The sequence below is a fragment of the Arabidopsis lyrata genome (genome assembly GCF_000004255.2).
Source record: "Arabidopsis lyrata subsp. lyrata unplaced genomic scaffold ARALYscaffold_3, whole genome shotgun sequence".
NCBI classification, from domain to species: domain Eukaryota; kingdom Viridiplantae; phylum Streptophyta; class Magnoliopsida; order Brassicales; family Brassicaceae; genus Arabidopsis; species Arabidopsis lyrata.
In genome coordinates this window covers 6,954,370-6,967,465 of record NW_003302553.1, presented here as the reverse complement: position 1 = coordinate 6,967,465, position 13,096 = coordinate 6,954,370, and the positions used below count along the sequence as shown (strand labels likewise).

The following is a 13,096-nucleotide window of genomic DNA, read 5'->3' as shown; positions in this document are numbered from 1 at the left end:
GTCCTGTAAAGTGCTGTCAAACGACTATAGCGGTTCCACAAAGAAATTGAACTTTGAACACCTTGTTTTTTGCTGATTGAAAAAAAAAAACTTATATATGTCGACGTAAACCGGTAAACGTACCAGTTTAGTTTCATCAGTTATTAATTGTCCATTGTGTGGCGTAGTGACTAGTGACTTATTGAGTATCGGCGAATACACTGCGTAACGTTTCGGGAATCTTTGTTCGGACTGTGTGCCATTTACTCTTAAATGGGCCTTACATCAAGAATTTGGGTCCATGCTGGGTCGGTCGACACACTCTCCAAACAGTCACACACATATTAAAGTTCTTAACCAAATCTTTGAAAATTTTGAGTTTAAATGAATTGAACCTATAATGCAACGAATAGTACTTGTCAATAATTATTTTAGTCAAAATTTAAATGCTACTCCGGTAAGACTTGAACCACTAGATAATTTGGTACCACCTTAAAATAATATTATTTCAATATATATATACTGTATAACCCTACATACTAATGCATCTCCTATTGGTAACACCTAAAAACGCTGTATACAAAGGAAAATATTTCTCCGACATACTCTTTAAACGTAGAGAACACTAACGACTTTATCTCATAAAACAGTAGGAATATTTGGCCCACATCAAGAAAAACAGTAAAAGGTTTTCTTCAATATAATTCATCTCTTACACTAGAGTTATGTCTACCTTATGTACAACTTTGGATATATATAGTGAGAGAGAAATTGGTTATTGTAGTGAAGTTTTATGGTAAATGGTAGTACAATTTTTGTTGGTAATTTTGTTGTTGACAGTCGAGTAAGGTGGATTGGTATATAAATTTCGTCGGTGATCCTTACACATATATAATCTTTTCCATGCGTGTTTTGAAATCTTTCTCAACTAAAATTTATATGTACCAGTTTATATAAAATGAAATAGATGATTATGGGTTTTGACTAGAGACAAGATTCTCCAATATAAAGAATTCATCAAGTGGAGGCGCCCATAACTGTTGAATATGTATATATTTTTGTTTCTAAAGAATAATGAATTTGAGGGTTGAATCCTTCTCCAATGTCTATATCCCACTTAGCTCCCCCACATGATGACCCTTCCAAAGCTTTTAAAAAACGTGTATCAAAAAATTCACGCTCCAAAATAATGCAAGTTTGTAGATAAAAACTCGACAGAAACGCCGATTTCTTTGAATGATAAACAATCAAAATTTAAAAACCTAGAATTTTGATAAAAATAGATAAATCAAATGTTATATATGTATACAATTGTATTAAAAGAGTGATATATTTATATCTAAGGAAAATAAATAGATAATACAACAGCAAAAATCCAAAACAAAAGAACACAGATACGGAGATCAGTCTTTCAACAAAGTAAGTTTATACAGTAGGTCATGATTTAACTATTTGAAAGATCTTTTATTAAAATGTGTGAAACGTACCAGCAATAAGACAATAATGAGTGTTCTTCTCGACACTCACTAGCCAAAGGGAACAAATCAGATCAATATATACATTTTTCTCTTTGATCTTAGTAGTAGTATAAATTTTTTTTGAAAAGATACAAAATCAATACTGGCCTAATTAGCATAATGTGTAGGTACGTATAAAACATTTGAATCAAATGAATATATCATAAGGAGAAGAAAGAACGAAAGAAAGAATAAAGTATTTTCAAGTTGTGATGGGCCTATCGGGTTACTTGTGTGCTCATATTGTAAATGTATAATCATTGGGTTATATGAATAAATGTTTCTACGAGTAAAGTGTCCCTAAGCAATCGAGTGCTTCTAGAAACATCATTTTGACATATAAACGCTTAATGACTTGTTCGTTTCATAGTAGGTTAAAGTTTTATTCATAAGTTTCTATATGCTCCTTTTATTTTAAGTAGTATGGTTTGAGAAGGGTTGTATCGTAAATTTAAGCGAAAAACAAGGAAATCTTTGAAAAAGAGACAAAACTTATGTCTTCTTATTGGTGTATCTACTTCTTGAGAACGAAGCAAGAGACAAAGTGAGTCTAATAGTTTTGGTAAAGAAGAGGAAAAGCCAGAAGAAGCAGAGGTTCTTGAGAGATGGCCTGACGAAGAAAACTTTAAAGAGTGCCAATGTCATAAAAGGGGTCTTATGGCACACAGGGTGAAGTCAGGCAAAATAAGGAAAATAAAAGAAAAGGTAAATATTTATAAATAGATATACTAGATATATGTGGTCAATTAAATTTTCAGTTAATTTAACCTTTGATTAGGATTATGATTTGGATAGGTTCTTGCAATCTATGTAATATATATATATATGGAGAGCTTGACGCTCAGTTCGGTTATGTTCTTCAATGTTTACATTCTTTCTATATATATGAAATTGTAATATTCTTCATGATAATTCAATCCAACCCATATTGTTATGCGGTTTTAGACACTGATATTGTTTAGTTGTTTATTATTACGTATGTTGATGAATCAAGCTATCATGTTCATGATCATGTTCGGAATGTGTGTTGTCATTGAAGCTATCGAAAAAAAACAGACCTCATAATTAAACCTCTTAGACCATCTCCATTAGGGGTGGACACGAAGCGAATATCCGGGATTTTGGTAATATTTGTGATTCGATTTGCTTCGTCCGAATAATTAGTTTTTTGATTCGTATTTGCTTCGTAAATAACCGAATATCCGGCTGTCCGGATATCCGTTAAAATTTGAACTATTTGTCGGATATTCGATTTGTTCAGTATAAATAAAAAAACAATTATAAAAATAAAATAAAAACATAAAAATGAGAAATTTAATCCAAAATAAGTACTATTTCATTGAACTAAATATTTCTTCTTTAATTATTAAAACTAATAGTTAAATAAACTTATAAAATTTGATGAACATAAACTTATAAAATTTACATATAAAAATAGTAAAATGATTAATATATATCTGTAATTATCTATATACATATATATATGTTCATGTATACCGAATCGGAGCGAATATCCGCCTATTTAAATTTTAGTATTTGTTATTGCTTCGTTTTTAACGAATATCACTTTTTAGTATTTGATTTGTTTCGTAAAACTCCGGATATCCGAATTTTTCGAATCGAATAGAACCGAATAACGGATCGAAGCGAATTTAACGAATATTTTGCCCAGCCCTTCCATCACTCTAAAACTCTTCTCAAATAAAAAAAATATTAGTATTTAATAAATTTCAATTATATGATTATTTTGTAAACATAAATATAAAATTGAACCAATAGAAGAAAAATAAGTGGCATAGTGTGTTTCTTAGGGCATCTCAAACGCAAGAAACCTATGAGAGTTTTTCAATTATATTTTTTAATCATTAAATAATAAATATATTATTTATTTAAATTTTTATTACAAAAAAAAAATATGACCAATCATAAAAACCTAAATTTTAAAGTGGGTTTATCTGAGTTTCTCAAATGAGAAACGTATTTCCTTCTTTCTCCACCTTTTTCATTACTTTTTTTTTTAATCTTTAGAAATTCATTGAAAACTGGTGTTGAACATGCTCTTAGAATTTTTCCTTTCTCTTTCTTATTTTTTTAATTTTTTTAATATAAAGTTTCTCAATGAGAAACCATTGATGGAGATGCTCTTATAGTATAGACAAATCTGAAGTATTCTTTTCAAATTGGTTTGCAAAATAACCAAAGAGTGTGACATGATCAAATGAATTGAGTTTGGTATGAACCCGTCAGAAACTTGGTTTATAAAACTTATTTACAGTGATTAAAACACCATACTCCATGCAAGGAAACCAAGAATTTTTACGTATTAACTACTAATGGTAAACGCAATTAAATAATTTTCCGACTGTTATACAATTTTTTTTCTTATAAAGGATGTAATCAAATTTTAAAGTCTTTGTAATTTAAAGCCCGTGCATCCCTTTGAACGAACTCATCTCACTATATTTGTTGGGCTGTGACGGGACAATCCAATATTGGCTTAAATGTGGAGGTTTAGTCAACGCTTAATAAAGGATGATCACTACCAGTCTACCATAAATATGCACATTCTTAACATAGTTTTAGAATTTTTAAAATATTTGTAGTTATGAGAAATTGCATTAGATGGCAATAAAACCTATGCCAAGAGATGATTCCTTGCTATATTGGTTTTATTATTTAGATACAATCAAACTTTTTTAAAAAAAAAATAGTCTAAATTTGCATATATTGTAAAGAAGGTTTTTTGAATAAATTTTACATTCATTATAACAAACAAAAACCTATGCCACGTTTTTAAAAATGACTAATGATGATTTTTTCGTTTTTGTATCTTTCAAAGTGAGTTGAAACATGTTGTAGCTATGTGACTTAAAGATCATTTAGACAATAGTTTGACAACACAAGAACATACAATTGCATGTTCATATCTTTGGGAACTAACTCCAACGCAGACCAAATTGAAACAAACCAAAATGAAATCAAACCAAACCGAACTAATCTCGGTTAGATTTCAACTAAATTTTTATTAAAATCAAATCAACGGTTAGCTTTCAACTAAATTTTTTATTAAAACCAAATCAACCAAACTGAACCCAACCCAAACAAACAAACAAAAACCAAAATGTCTACCTCCTGTTTTCTATATTCAGCGATCTGGAGATCGTGGGAGAACAACTCATTGTCCACAAACTAAAATCCCGAGCTTTTTGTTCGCATGCTAAATCCATTTTAATAAGTATAATCAATTCGGCTTAAGTGATTTATTATCCAAAAACTATTGCTAACCCAAAAAAGGATTATCATCACTAATTGACGTCTCATCGATAGTATCACTTAGTCAGTTCGAACCAAAAATTAGTCTTGTCACAAAAGAAAAGAAATGTTAAAAGTTAGAAGAATGTTTTCTAGCGTGTATTTATGAGAGAAAATTTTCAATTGTTTTTACTAAAAAGTAGATGAATTGAAAAGAAAAAGTTAAATTTTGATGGAGAATAAATTATTCTTGACTGGAAAAATGATAGAGGAATTAAAAATATTTAGTTTTCTTACAAATTATTTTATTCTATTTACATCAACCAGTCAGACCCATAGATGTTCCTTAGAACATTGCTTACTTGGTAAATATTTTTGTTTGTCACGGTGATCTGGTCAACTTTACTGGATGTATATTTTGCAACCGTGAAATTTCCAGAATGACTTCCCAAAACCATATAAATCACACCCAAAAAAGTACAAAGAAAAACGTTAAAAGGTACATTGTTTCACAAAGTTAATTTCATTTCTCGAGGTAGACAATCCCCGATACTACTACCTTCTTTGATTGGTAACAGAAACTCATCATTAAGACATAAAGTTTCAACTTTTTGTTATAGTTTCCAGATTCACATTTGTTCTTCACCAAGCCGCACTTCGACATGAGCATAAACCTTAGCTATAATGATGGAAATAACTTAGTCAACGTTCGTCAACCACGACCATATATATATATGTATATACATATAGTTTGGTTTTACCATTCCATATGATATACCATTCCATTAGTAAACCAGACTTTATTTTAGAAACAAGTAACAAGTCAAGATAATCAATGTCATTAGCGTAATGCACGCTTCATACTAAATCAAAACGGATTAATTAGTGATTATGTTTCAAAATTCATTAGACCTTCTTACCTTAAGAAAAAGTTTCCATTTTAGTTAGCATTTAAATTTTATATACAATTTTAAAATAAATGGGATTATGGGTTGAGGAAGGAAAATGGGATATAATTAAATATACTAATAACGGGAATTACGAGAAGGGTATCTCTAAAACCGAGTAAGAACACAATGCTCCATAAAGACATTTTTTTAATTACTCAATAACAAATTGTTAAAGGCAGAGGACACACCACTTTTGAATCTTTGAAGGTGCGTTTAAATATAGTTTTAATTTGTAGAAAAATAGTTAAGAATGATTTACTCTGTTCGTCTTCATTTTGTCTGCAGATCCGTGTTCCTTTGTGCTTGATTTTCTATATTTCTTTCTCTTTTGGCATATTTTATAAATTATGTTATCGAAAGAAATAATTTGAAAAACAAATTCGATTAATAGAAAAATTAGAGCGCGCTCCATCTTTTGTCTCTCCATGACATCATTTTGTCTTGTAATTCAGTTCTTCACGAGGTTGTGTCAGATCGTTTTTTTTAATATTTATCTTATTTCTTTCTTTCTATCCTTTTCAAAACAATAATTATTCACAGCCCTAAAATCTAGACTCTGTGTAAAAAATATTCTGTAAATCCGTATCATTTTCGCTTAATAATTCGTTTTCAAAATTTCCGAGTAATGATTCCTACTTTTCGTGTTTCAAAAAGTATGATTACAACTGTTGTCAGTTCACTGAAATTGAATTCAAGGCATTTTCAAATGAAGCAACTGTTTGTCTTACAATAACAAAACTAGAAATATAAAGTATTCTTCTTGAGCAACAAATAAAGTTTTATTTGCTGAAAAAAGCAAGTTACCTTAAATCTGACGCTTAAGTTTTTAATATTGTTAATTAGTTTTTGAATTATAAAATATGTTACCTTATAGTTGAAGCTATATCGTATATTCAAAAATTTTAGCCCCTCTTTACAAAACGGTGCATTTAAACAAAAATTCTCCATAACAAATGTACAGAACTACTCCTTTTATAATGAACCTATTTGTCCTTTGCTCAAGTTTAAATTCAAATAATACTTTATATATAAATGGTGATACTTATATTTATTTTTCAAGAACCTATCCATCACTCTCTCTCTCTCTTTCTTGAAGTTCTTATCTTCTTTTTTTTTTTAACAGTTCTCCTTTCTCAAAACATCACATTGTGTCTTCAGTTTCAGTGCCGTAAAATTTGTTTTCCTCTTCATTTTTTGCATACCAAAAGTTCTTTTGGGTATTTGTGATTTGTCATCTCTAAATCTTTAAACATCTTTGACCGTTCTTCAAATTTAAACTGAAAGAAAGATGGGAAGAGCTGCGAGATGGTTCAAGGGTATTTTCGGTATGAAGAAGAGCAAAGAGAAAGAAAACCGTGTCTCCGGTGACTGTGGAGGAGAAGCCGGTGGGTCTAACATTCACCGGAAAGTTCTTCAAGCTGACTCCGTCTGGCTCAGAAGTTACCTTGCGGAAACAGACAAAGAACAGAACAAACACGCGATTGCGGTTGCTGCCGCTACAGCCGCGGCCGCAGACGCAGCGGTTGCAGCGGCTCAGGCTGCTGTTGCGGTCGTCAGGTTAACAAGTAACGGAAGAACCGGAGGATATTCGGGGACCACAATGGAGCGGTGGGCGGCCGTGAAAATTCAATCAGTCTTCAAGGGCTATTTGGTAAATTTCCTTTAAAACCTCCAAAAACACTACTTTTTTTTTTGTTTGGTGTGTAATCGATTTCGACGCAAAAAGATTGAATTTTGCCATGTGGGTATCGTTTAGATTCGACAACACTAAAGAAAGTATGTCTGTACTTTACTTGCTCCTTACACATCTTCGTTAATGAAACAGTACAACACATCTTTACTAAATTCAAGAAAGTTGGATTCTTTTCTGATTAAACACTAAAATGTGATTAATTATTTGGTCTAATTATATTTTTTTTGTTATAGGCAAGAAAAGCGTTAAGAGCTTTGAAAGGTTTAGTGAAGCTACAAGCTTTGGTAAGAGGTTACTTAGTCCGCAAACGCGCCGCCGAAACACTTCATAGCATGCAAGCTCTCATTAGAGCCCAAACTAGCGTCCGATCGCAACGCATCAACCGCAACAACTTGTTTAATCCTCGACACTCACTTGTAATAACCATTCTTTTTCTATTTTCTTAGGGGTTCTAACATAATTTCTATACTCAAACTTATGTTTTTTTTTGTTGATTTATTTGATTATAGGAGAGGTTTGATGATTCAAGAAGTGAAATCCATAGCAAGAGAATATCAATCTCTGTAGAGAAACAGAGTAACAACAACAATGCGTACGATGAAACCAGTCCCAAGATTGTGGAGATTGACACATACAAAACGAAATCAAGATCAAAGAGAATGAATGTTGCTGTATCCGAATGTGGAGATGATTTCATCTATCAAGCCAAAGATTTCGAATGGAGTTTTCCAGGAGAGAAATGCAAGTTTCCCACGGCTCAAAACACGCCGAGATTCTCTTCATCGGCGGCTAATAATCACTATTACTACACACCGCCATCGCCGGCGAAAAGCGTTTGCAGAGACGTTTGTTTTAGGCCAAGTTATCCTGGTTTGATGACACCAAGCTATATGGCTAATACGCAGTCGTTTAAAGCTAAGGTACGTTCGCATAGTGCACCAAGACAACGTCCTGATAGGAAACGGTTATCACTTGATGAGATTATGGCCGCTAGAAGTAGCGTTAGCGGTGTTAGGATGGCGCAACCGCAACCGCAAACGGAAACGCAAATGCAAATGCAGCAACAGAAACGCTCTCCTTGTTCGTATGATAATCAGTTTCGTCAGAACGAGAGTGATTTTAGATTCTATAATTAGTAAGAAACGTTATTTTCGTTCTTAAAGGAAATATCGTCATAGCCTTTGACTTTTCATTGATGACTTTCCTTTTCTTTGATTTTTTGGTTATTATTTTTGTAAATTATTGCTTGCTTTGGAAAAAATGTTAAATTTTGTTTCTTTACCTCTTCATGTGGAATGCTTTTTGTTTATTACGCATAAGAGAAGTAAGAAACTTATAAATATTTCAAAATTTTCATGTTCTTCAACAGTAGAGATTAGTTGAATTTAGATTATTGGTTGTGTAGAATTTGAAATTCAAAGATGTGAGTAATCGAGAGAAAGAAGATATGATTAAATAAGTAACTATGATGACGAAATGGGGTTGAAATTTGCAATAAATTTGGAATCCATGTAGCGTCAGACAAGTACGACATGACGTTATCATTATCGTGATTTTTCAAAATATTTTTGTAATGTTTCTATATCTAATCATTTTTTAAAACCACCAGGGAATATGATTGGTTGATGCCGATACGTGTTTACGTCATCATATTCGTTCTTCTGAAAATAGAAATAAATTAAAATAGATATCAACGCCTTTTGATAAGCTCTAATTTTACCTCGTAATCTCCCAAAAAGATTCCCTAATAGCCTTTTTAATTAAGGTTTTCTGTAATTTAATCCCTTAATCATAGTTTAGATGGTAGACAGGAGCCAAAAAAAATGAAAGACTTAACTATTAGTCTAATACTGTTTCTTATGGATCTAATCTAACTAGTTAAGAATTTGTTTTATTAAGGCATTTATTTGTTTGATGGTTATAGACATTTCCATTATTTTGGATCTATTTAGTCAAGATATTAGTTGAAAAAAAGAAGTAAATTTATAAAATTAATAATGGTTAGGAAAATATTTTATGTAGTTATAAGACTATGTCTTTTAGTCTTTAATGCCTATGTTTGCCAACATTCTTTAACAAGAAAGAAAATAGAAATTGAAGCTGAAAAAAGTTGGTAAACGTATCAATCATTATTCACTAACCGAAGAGAAGAAAAAAGAAATAAAAAAATTGGAGACATGGGCTTAATTTGTCACCATTGTTATCTTCGATTAGAAACTTGTGAGATGATGAAATAAAAAATTTGGTTGGATCTCTCAAATAAGGCTATCTTTATTATACAGGTCCCAACTTTATCTTCTGATGCAAAAAGATCTTTTTACTTCTTCTTCTTCAGCTTCAACGAAATCTTTTGCTTACGGAGTCATAGCTTGGAACATTCAACACTGTCCCAAAATCAACACAAGATTATATAATAAGTAAATTGGATTTTAAGTTTGCAATGTCGTTTTACAAAGGATGAAAAACTGTGATGATTGTTTTACCGTCTCCGAAAGATGCCATTGTCAAAGGCTTTGTGATAACCTTGCTGGTGAAATCTGCAATGTCCTTTAAGGTAAGTTGGTCTACTGTCTTCAAGAAGTGGTCTACTGGTTTCCTGCAGATATGTTGGGAAAACAAAAACAAAAACGGTAAGAGAAAAGTCCGGTTATAATCGATTTAGAGGTGGAATGTGACAATGTGTATGTACCTCTCTCCGTATGTAAGAATCTGTCTACCTATGTCTTCTGCTGCAATCATCTGCAAATCACACAAACAGTTAAATCCCATTATCAAATCACACTCATTGCTTAAAAAAGAGAGGTGGAAGTTATAAGTGACCTACCCGAGATTCCAGATTCATCAGAATTGCAGATTTCGTTGCTGCTTTGGCGCGATCAAGATGTTTCTGATTAACTGCCACAACATATAAACCAAAGTAAATAATATGTTTGTATAAGTTACTAAATGGTTTCAAAAAAGAAGAGGAAATATATAAAAACCTGCTCCTCCAGCAACACCGTACATTTCAGTAGCTACTAATTCAATTCCCTGTGAAGCAAAGTCAGGACTCTGCAACACCAAAAAAATGTAAGCAAACCCACATTGTAGATTCCGTGCTTAAAACCGTTAATAAGCAACAACAAGAAATCGATGCAAACTCACTGTGCAACCATAGATTCCAAACAATCCGGTATTGTTAAAGACGCTAGTGAATGCAGTGCATGACTGAAACTGCTGATGTTGGTTCAAAATGTTAAGATCTGCATCCAGACAATAAGGAAACCATTCTCATCATCATCACAACCAACTAAATAATGAACTTACATCAAAACATGAGTGTTAAAATTTGAAGAAAACGTAAGTAGAAAGAGAACACATTCAGAGACTTACAGAGCCGAGAGTGCATTCCTTTTCCAGGGCCTCCCGCAGAGAATGAGCCACCTCCTCCCATAAGCATCTAATAAGAATTAGATTTTACACTATTACATCTTTGCATTTGAAAGATCAAGTAATGTATTTGAGTTAGTTACCTGAAGAACAGTTGCAATAATAGCTTCTGTCTCGTTATTCCATCCTGGCACTTCAAAAGCAAGCGCAAAATGTGTAGCCTGAGAATGGTGAAACAAAAAAAAGAAATATATTGGGGATAATAAACCTTTTTTAACTCAAAGAAGCCCATTGAAACGTCATATTTGTACCTCTCCACCAGTATGTTGACGGAAATCTCCACCGACATATTGAGACTTTGGCTCTGCTGGTCGGGTTACATTAGGAAGGTCAGAAAGTAATGGCTCAACCACTTTTAGAAGTTCTTCATGATCAACTCCACTAGCTGCTAGGACCATTCGTGCAGCAGTGTAATTCTCCTGAAAGACACATACAGTACACGAAATAACTAACCAAAAGCCAAAGATCCTAATTCCAGAGAATGCAATAATCTATTGTGTTAGCGGTCTTACAGAAACAAACTTCTCCAAGACGTCCCCAGTCAATCCAGTAATTGCAGATTGAGGTGCATATAATGGATTTGCCAATGCGCCAGAGTAACCAGCAGAATGAACTGCTTCCAAGAGAAAACCCATTGGATTCGTTGCGAATTCTCCTATCTCCACTTTCACCTTTCGGAGCTGAGAGAAAAATGATGAAAACAGAGTGTAAAAAAATTGATTTGCTTTGATTTTTGTGAGATAAATGCAACATGACATGAAATACCTCTTCATTCACTTCCCAATCCAAAAAAGCAGGGTTCCTCACACTATCAATAAGCACTTCAACCATTTCGGGAACATAGGTTTTGAGAGCATCGATTGTGTAACCCATCTGCTCTCGAGATGCAGAGGCTGAAGTATTACCTCCCATAGCCTCTATTTCCCTTACAAGGCGAAAATGGCTTCTGTTCAATGTACTCTTGAATGCCATCCTTTCAAGCAAGTGCGTTGCTCCACGGAATTGAGGAGTCTCATAAATAGAACCACAGTCAACATATAAACCAATGGAGGCCGCTGGATTCTGAACAAAATTCACAAAAAATAATTTCACTCAAAATCGCTTTGCAATTATAGTTGATGTTGGGATTACTAAAAGAAGCTCTCACCAGAGACATCTCAGAGGCTATTTTCAGTCCATTTGGAAGAGTAGTAATTTTAAGTTTGCTAGGCTCAACATGGTCAGCTAGTGATGGTGGAAGAGAGACACCAGTCAAGGGAATGTCCATAGAAGGAAGTGCACTAGAGTAGCCTCCACTTAGCCAGCTGGAGGAACCTGATGCCGAAGAAGAACTCGTTGCAACAGCACTAGAACTTGCATAGCGAGAAGCCCGCAAATTGCGGTTAAGAATACCCTATAAAACACACACAAATCCTAAGCATCATTAAGCTTTTATCTCAATTGGGACCAAAAAAATTGCTAATTGAGCTACTTTCATCAAAATGTGGGAAAATCAAAAACCAGAGATTGGCAATTGACAATGTAAAGATAAGAACTTTCGAAACAGAGACATTTCATAAACCTAAAAAAAAGCTTGAATCGTTTAACCAGCTGCTATAAAGAGACAAAATTGAAACAAGATCTATAAGAATCTAAGAGACCCTTTAATCCAAATCCAAAAATACTGAATCATACAAATTGTTCACTTACTCAAGCACTCTCCTAAAAAAACAAAATTTAATGGAAAAAAGTGGAGTAGGACATTGACCTTAAGGGCTTTGGCTCGTGAAGCTGCCGTGCGGTACATGACGACTGCGAAACCTTAGATCGGTCAGATGAGTACCGGTGAATGTGGCTGACGACGGGAGAGAGAGAGAGGCCGAGTCAGAGCTGAATAGAGAGGAGAAGGAGAAGCGAACGATAAAAGTTTTTTTTTTTTTTTTTGCTAAGGTTATTGGGTCGATGGCCCAATGAATTTTAAAGCCCATGTAATGTAATGGTGTGATCATATTATATTTTCTCTCAATTAGATTTTTTTTTTGTTGTTTTTTCACGTAGCATAGTGTAAGAATTTAAGAAAGGTAACATATATATACTTGCAGTGATAAATGAAACTAGCAATTTTTCTGAAGTGTGTGTAAAGTGAAACGGAAAAAGTTTTAAGAAATGTTATCCTCTCTAACTTTATAGAATTTTTCTTTGAAACGTATGCACATAGAAGACTTGTGTATGGTGCATATATTGCATATTTGCATAATATCAATTGAATTGTATTATATGACCATCCATGGGAAGAT

The 13,096-nt window shown here is 33.0% G+C and overlaps 2 protein-coding genes across 2 annotated transcripts; one reads left to right on the top strand and one right to left on the bottom strand.

Annotated features, from left to right (window-relative positions):
* Positions 1-6,618: 6,618 nt before the first annotated feature.
* Positions 6,619-8,735, top strand: LOC9319078 (protein IQ-DOMAIN 14). The gene is made up of 3 exons (XM_021033507.1): positions 6,619-7,349; positions 7,625-7,807; positions 7,901-8,735. Exons 1-3 carry the CDS (start codon positions 6,987-6,989, stop codon positions 8,525-8,527), a joined length of 1,173 nt encoding a protein of 390 aa, XP_020889166.1. The 5' UTR covers positions 6,619-6,986; the 3' UTR covers positions 8,528-8,735.
* A 727-nt stretch (positions 8,736-9,462) lies between these two features.
* LOC9321208 (probable mitochondrial-processing peptidase subunit alpha-2, chloroplastic/mitochondrial) lies at positions 9,463-12,795 on the bottom strand. The gene is made up of 13 exons (XM_021033474.1): positions 12,568-12,795; positions 11,968-12,213; positions 11,586-11,882; positions 11,333-11,500; positions 11,072-11,239; positions 10,904-10,981; positions 10,764-10,830; positions 10,536-10,633; positions 10,373-10,442; positions 10,216-10,286; positions 10,081-10,130; positions 9,875-9,987; positions 9,463-9,775 (listed from the first exon to the last, which is right to left on the bottom strand). The coding sequence occupies exons 1-13, from the start codon at positions 12,604-12,606 to the stop codon at positions 9,729-9,731; spliced, it is 1,512 nt and encodes a 503-aa protein (XP_020889133.1). The 5' UTR covers positions 12,607-12,795; the 3' UTR covers positions 9,463-9,728.
* Positions 12,796-13,096: the final 301 nt, after the last annotated feature.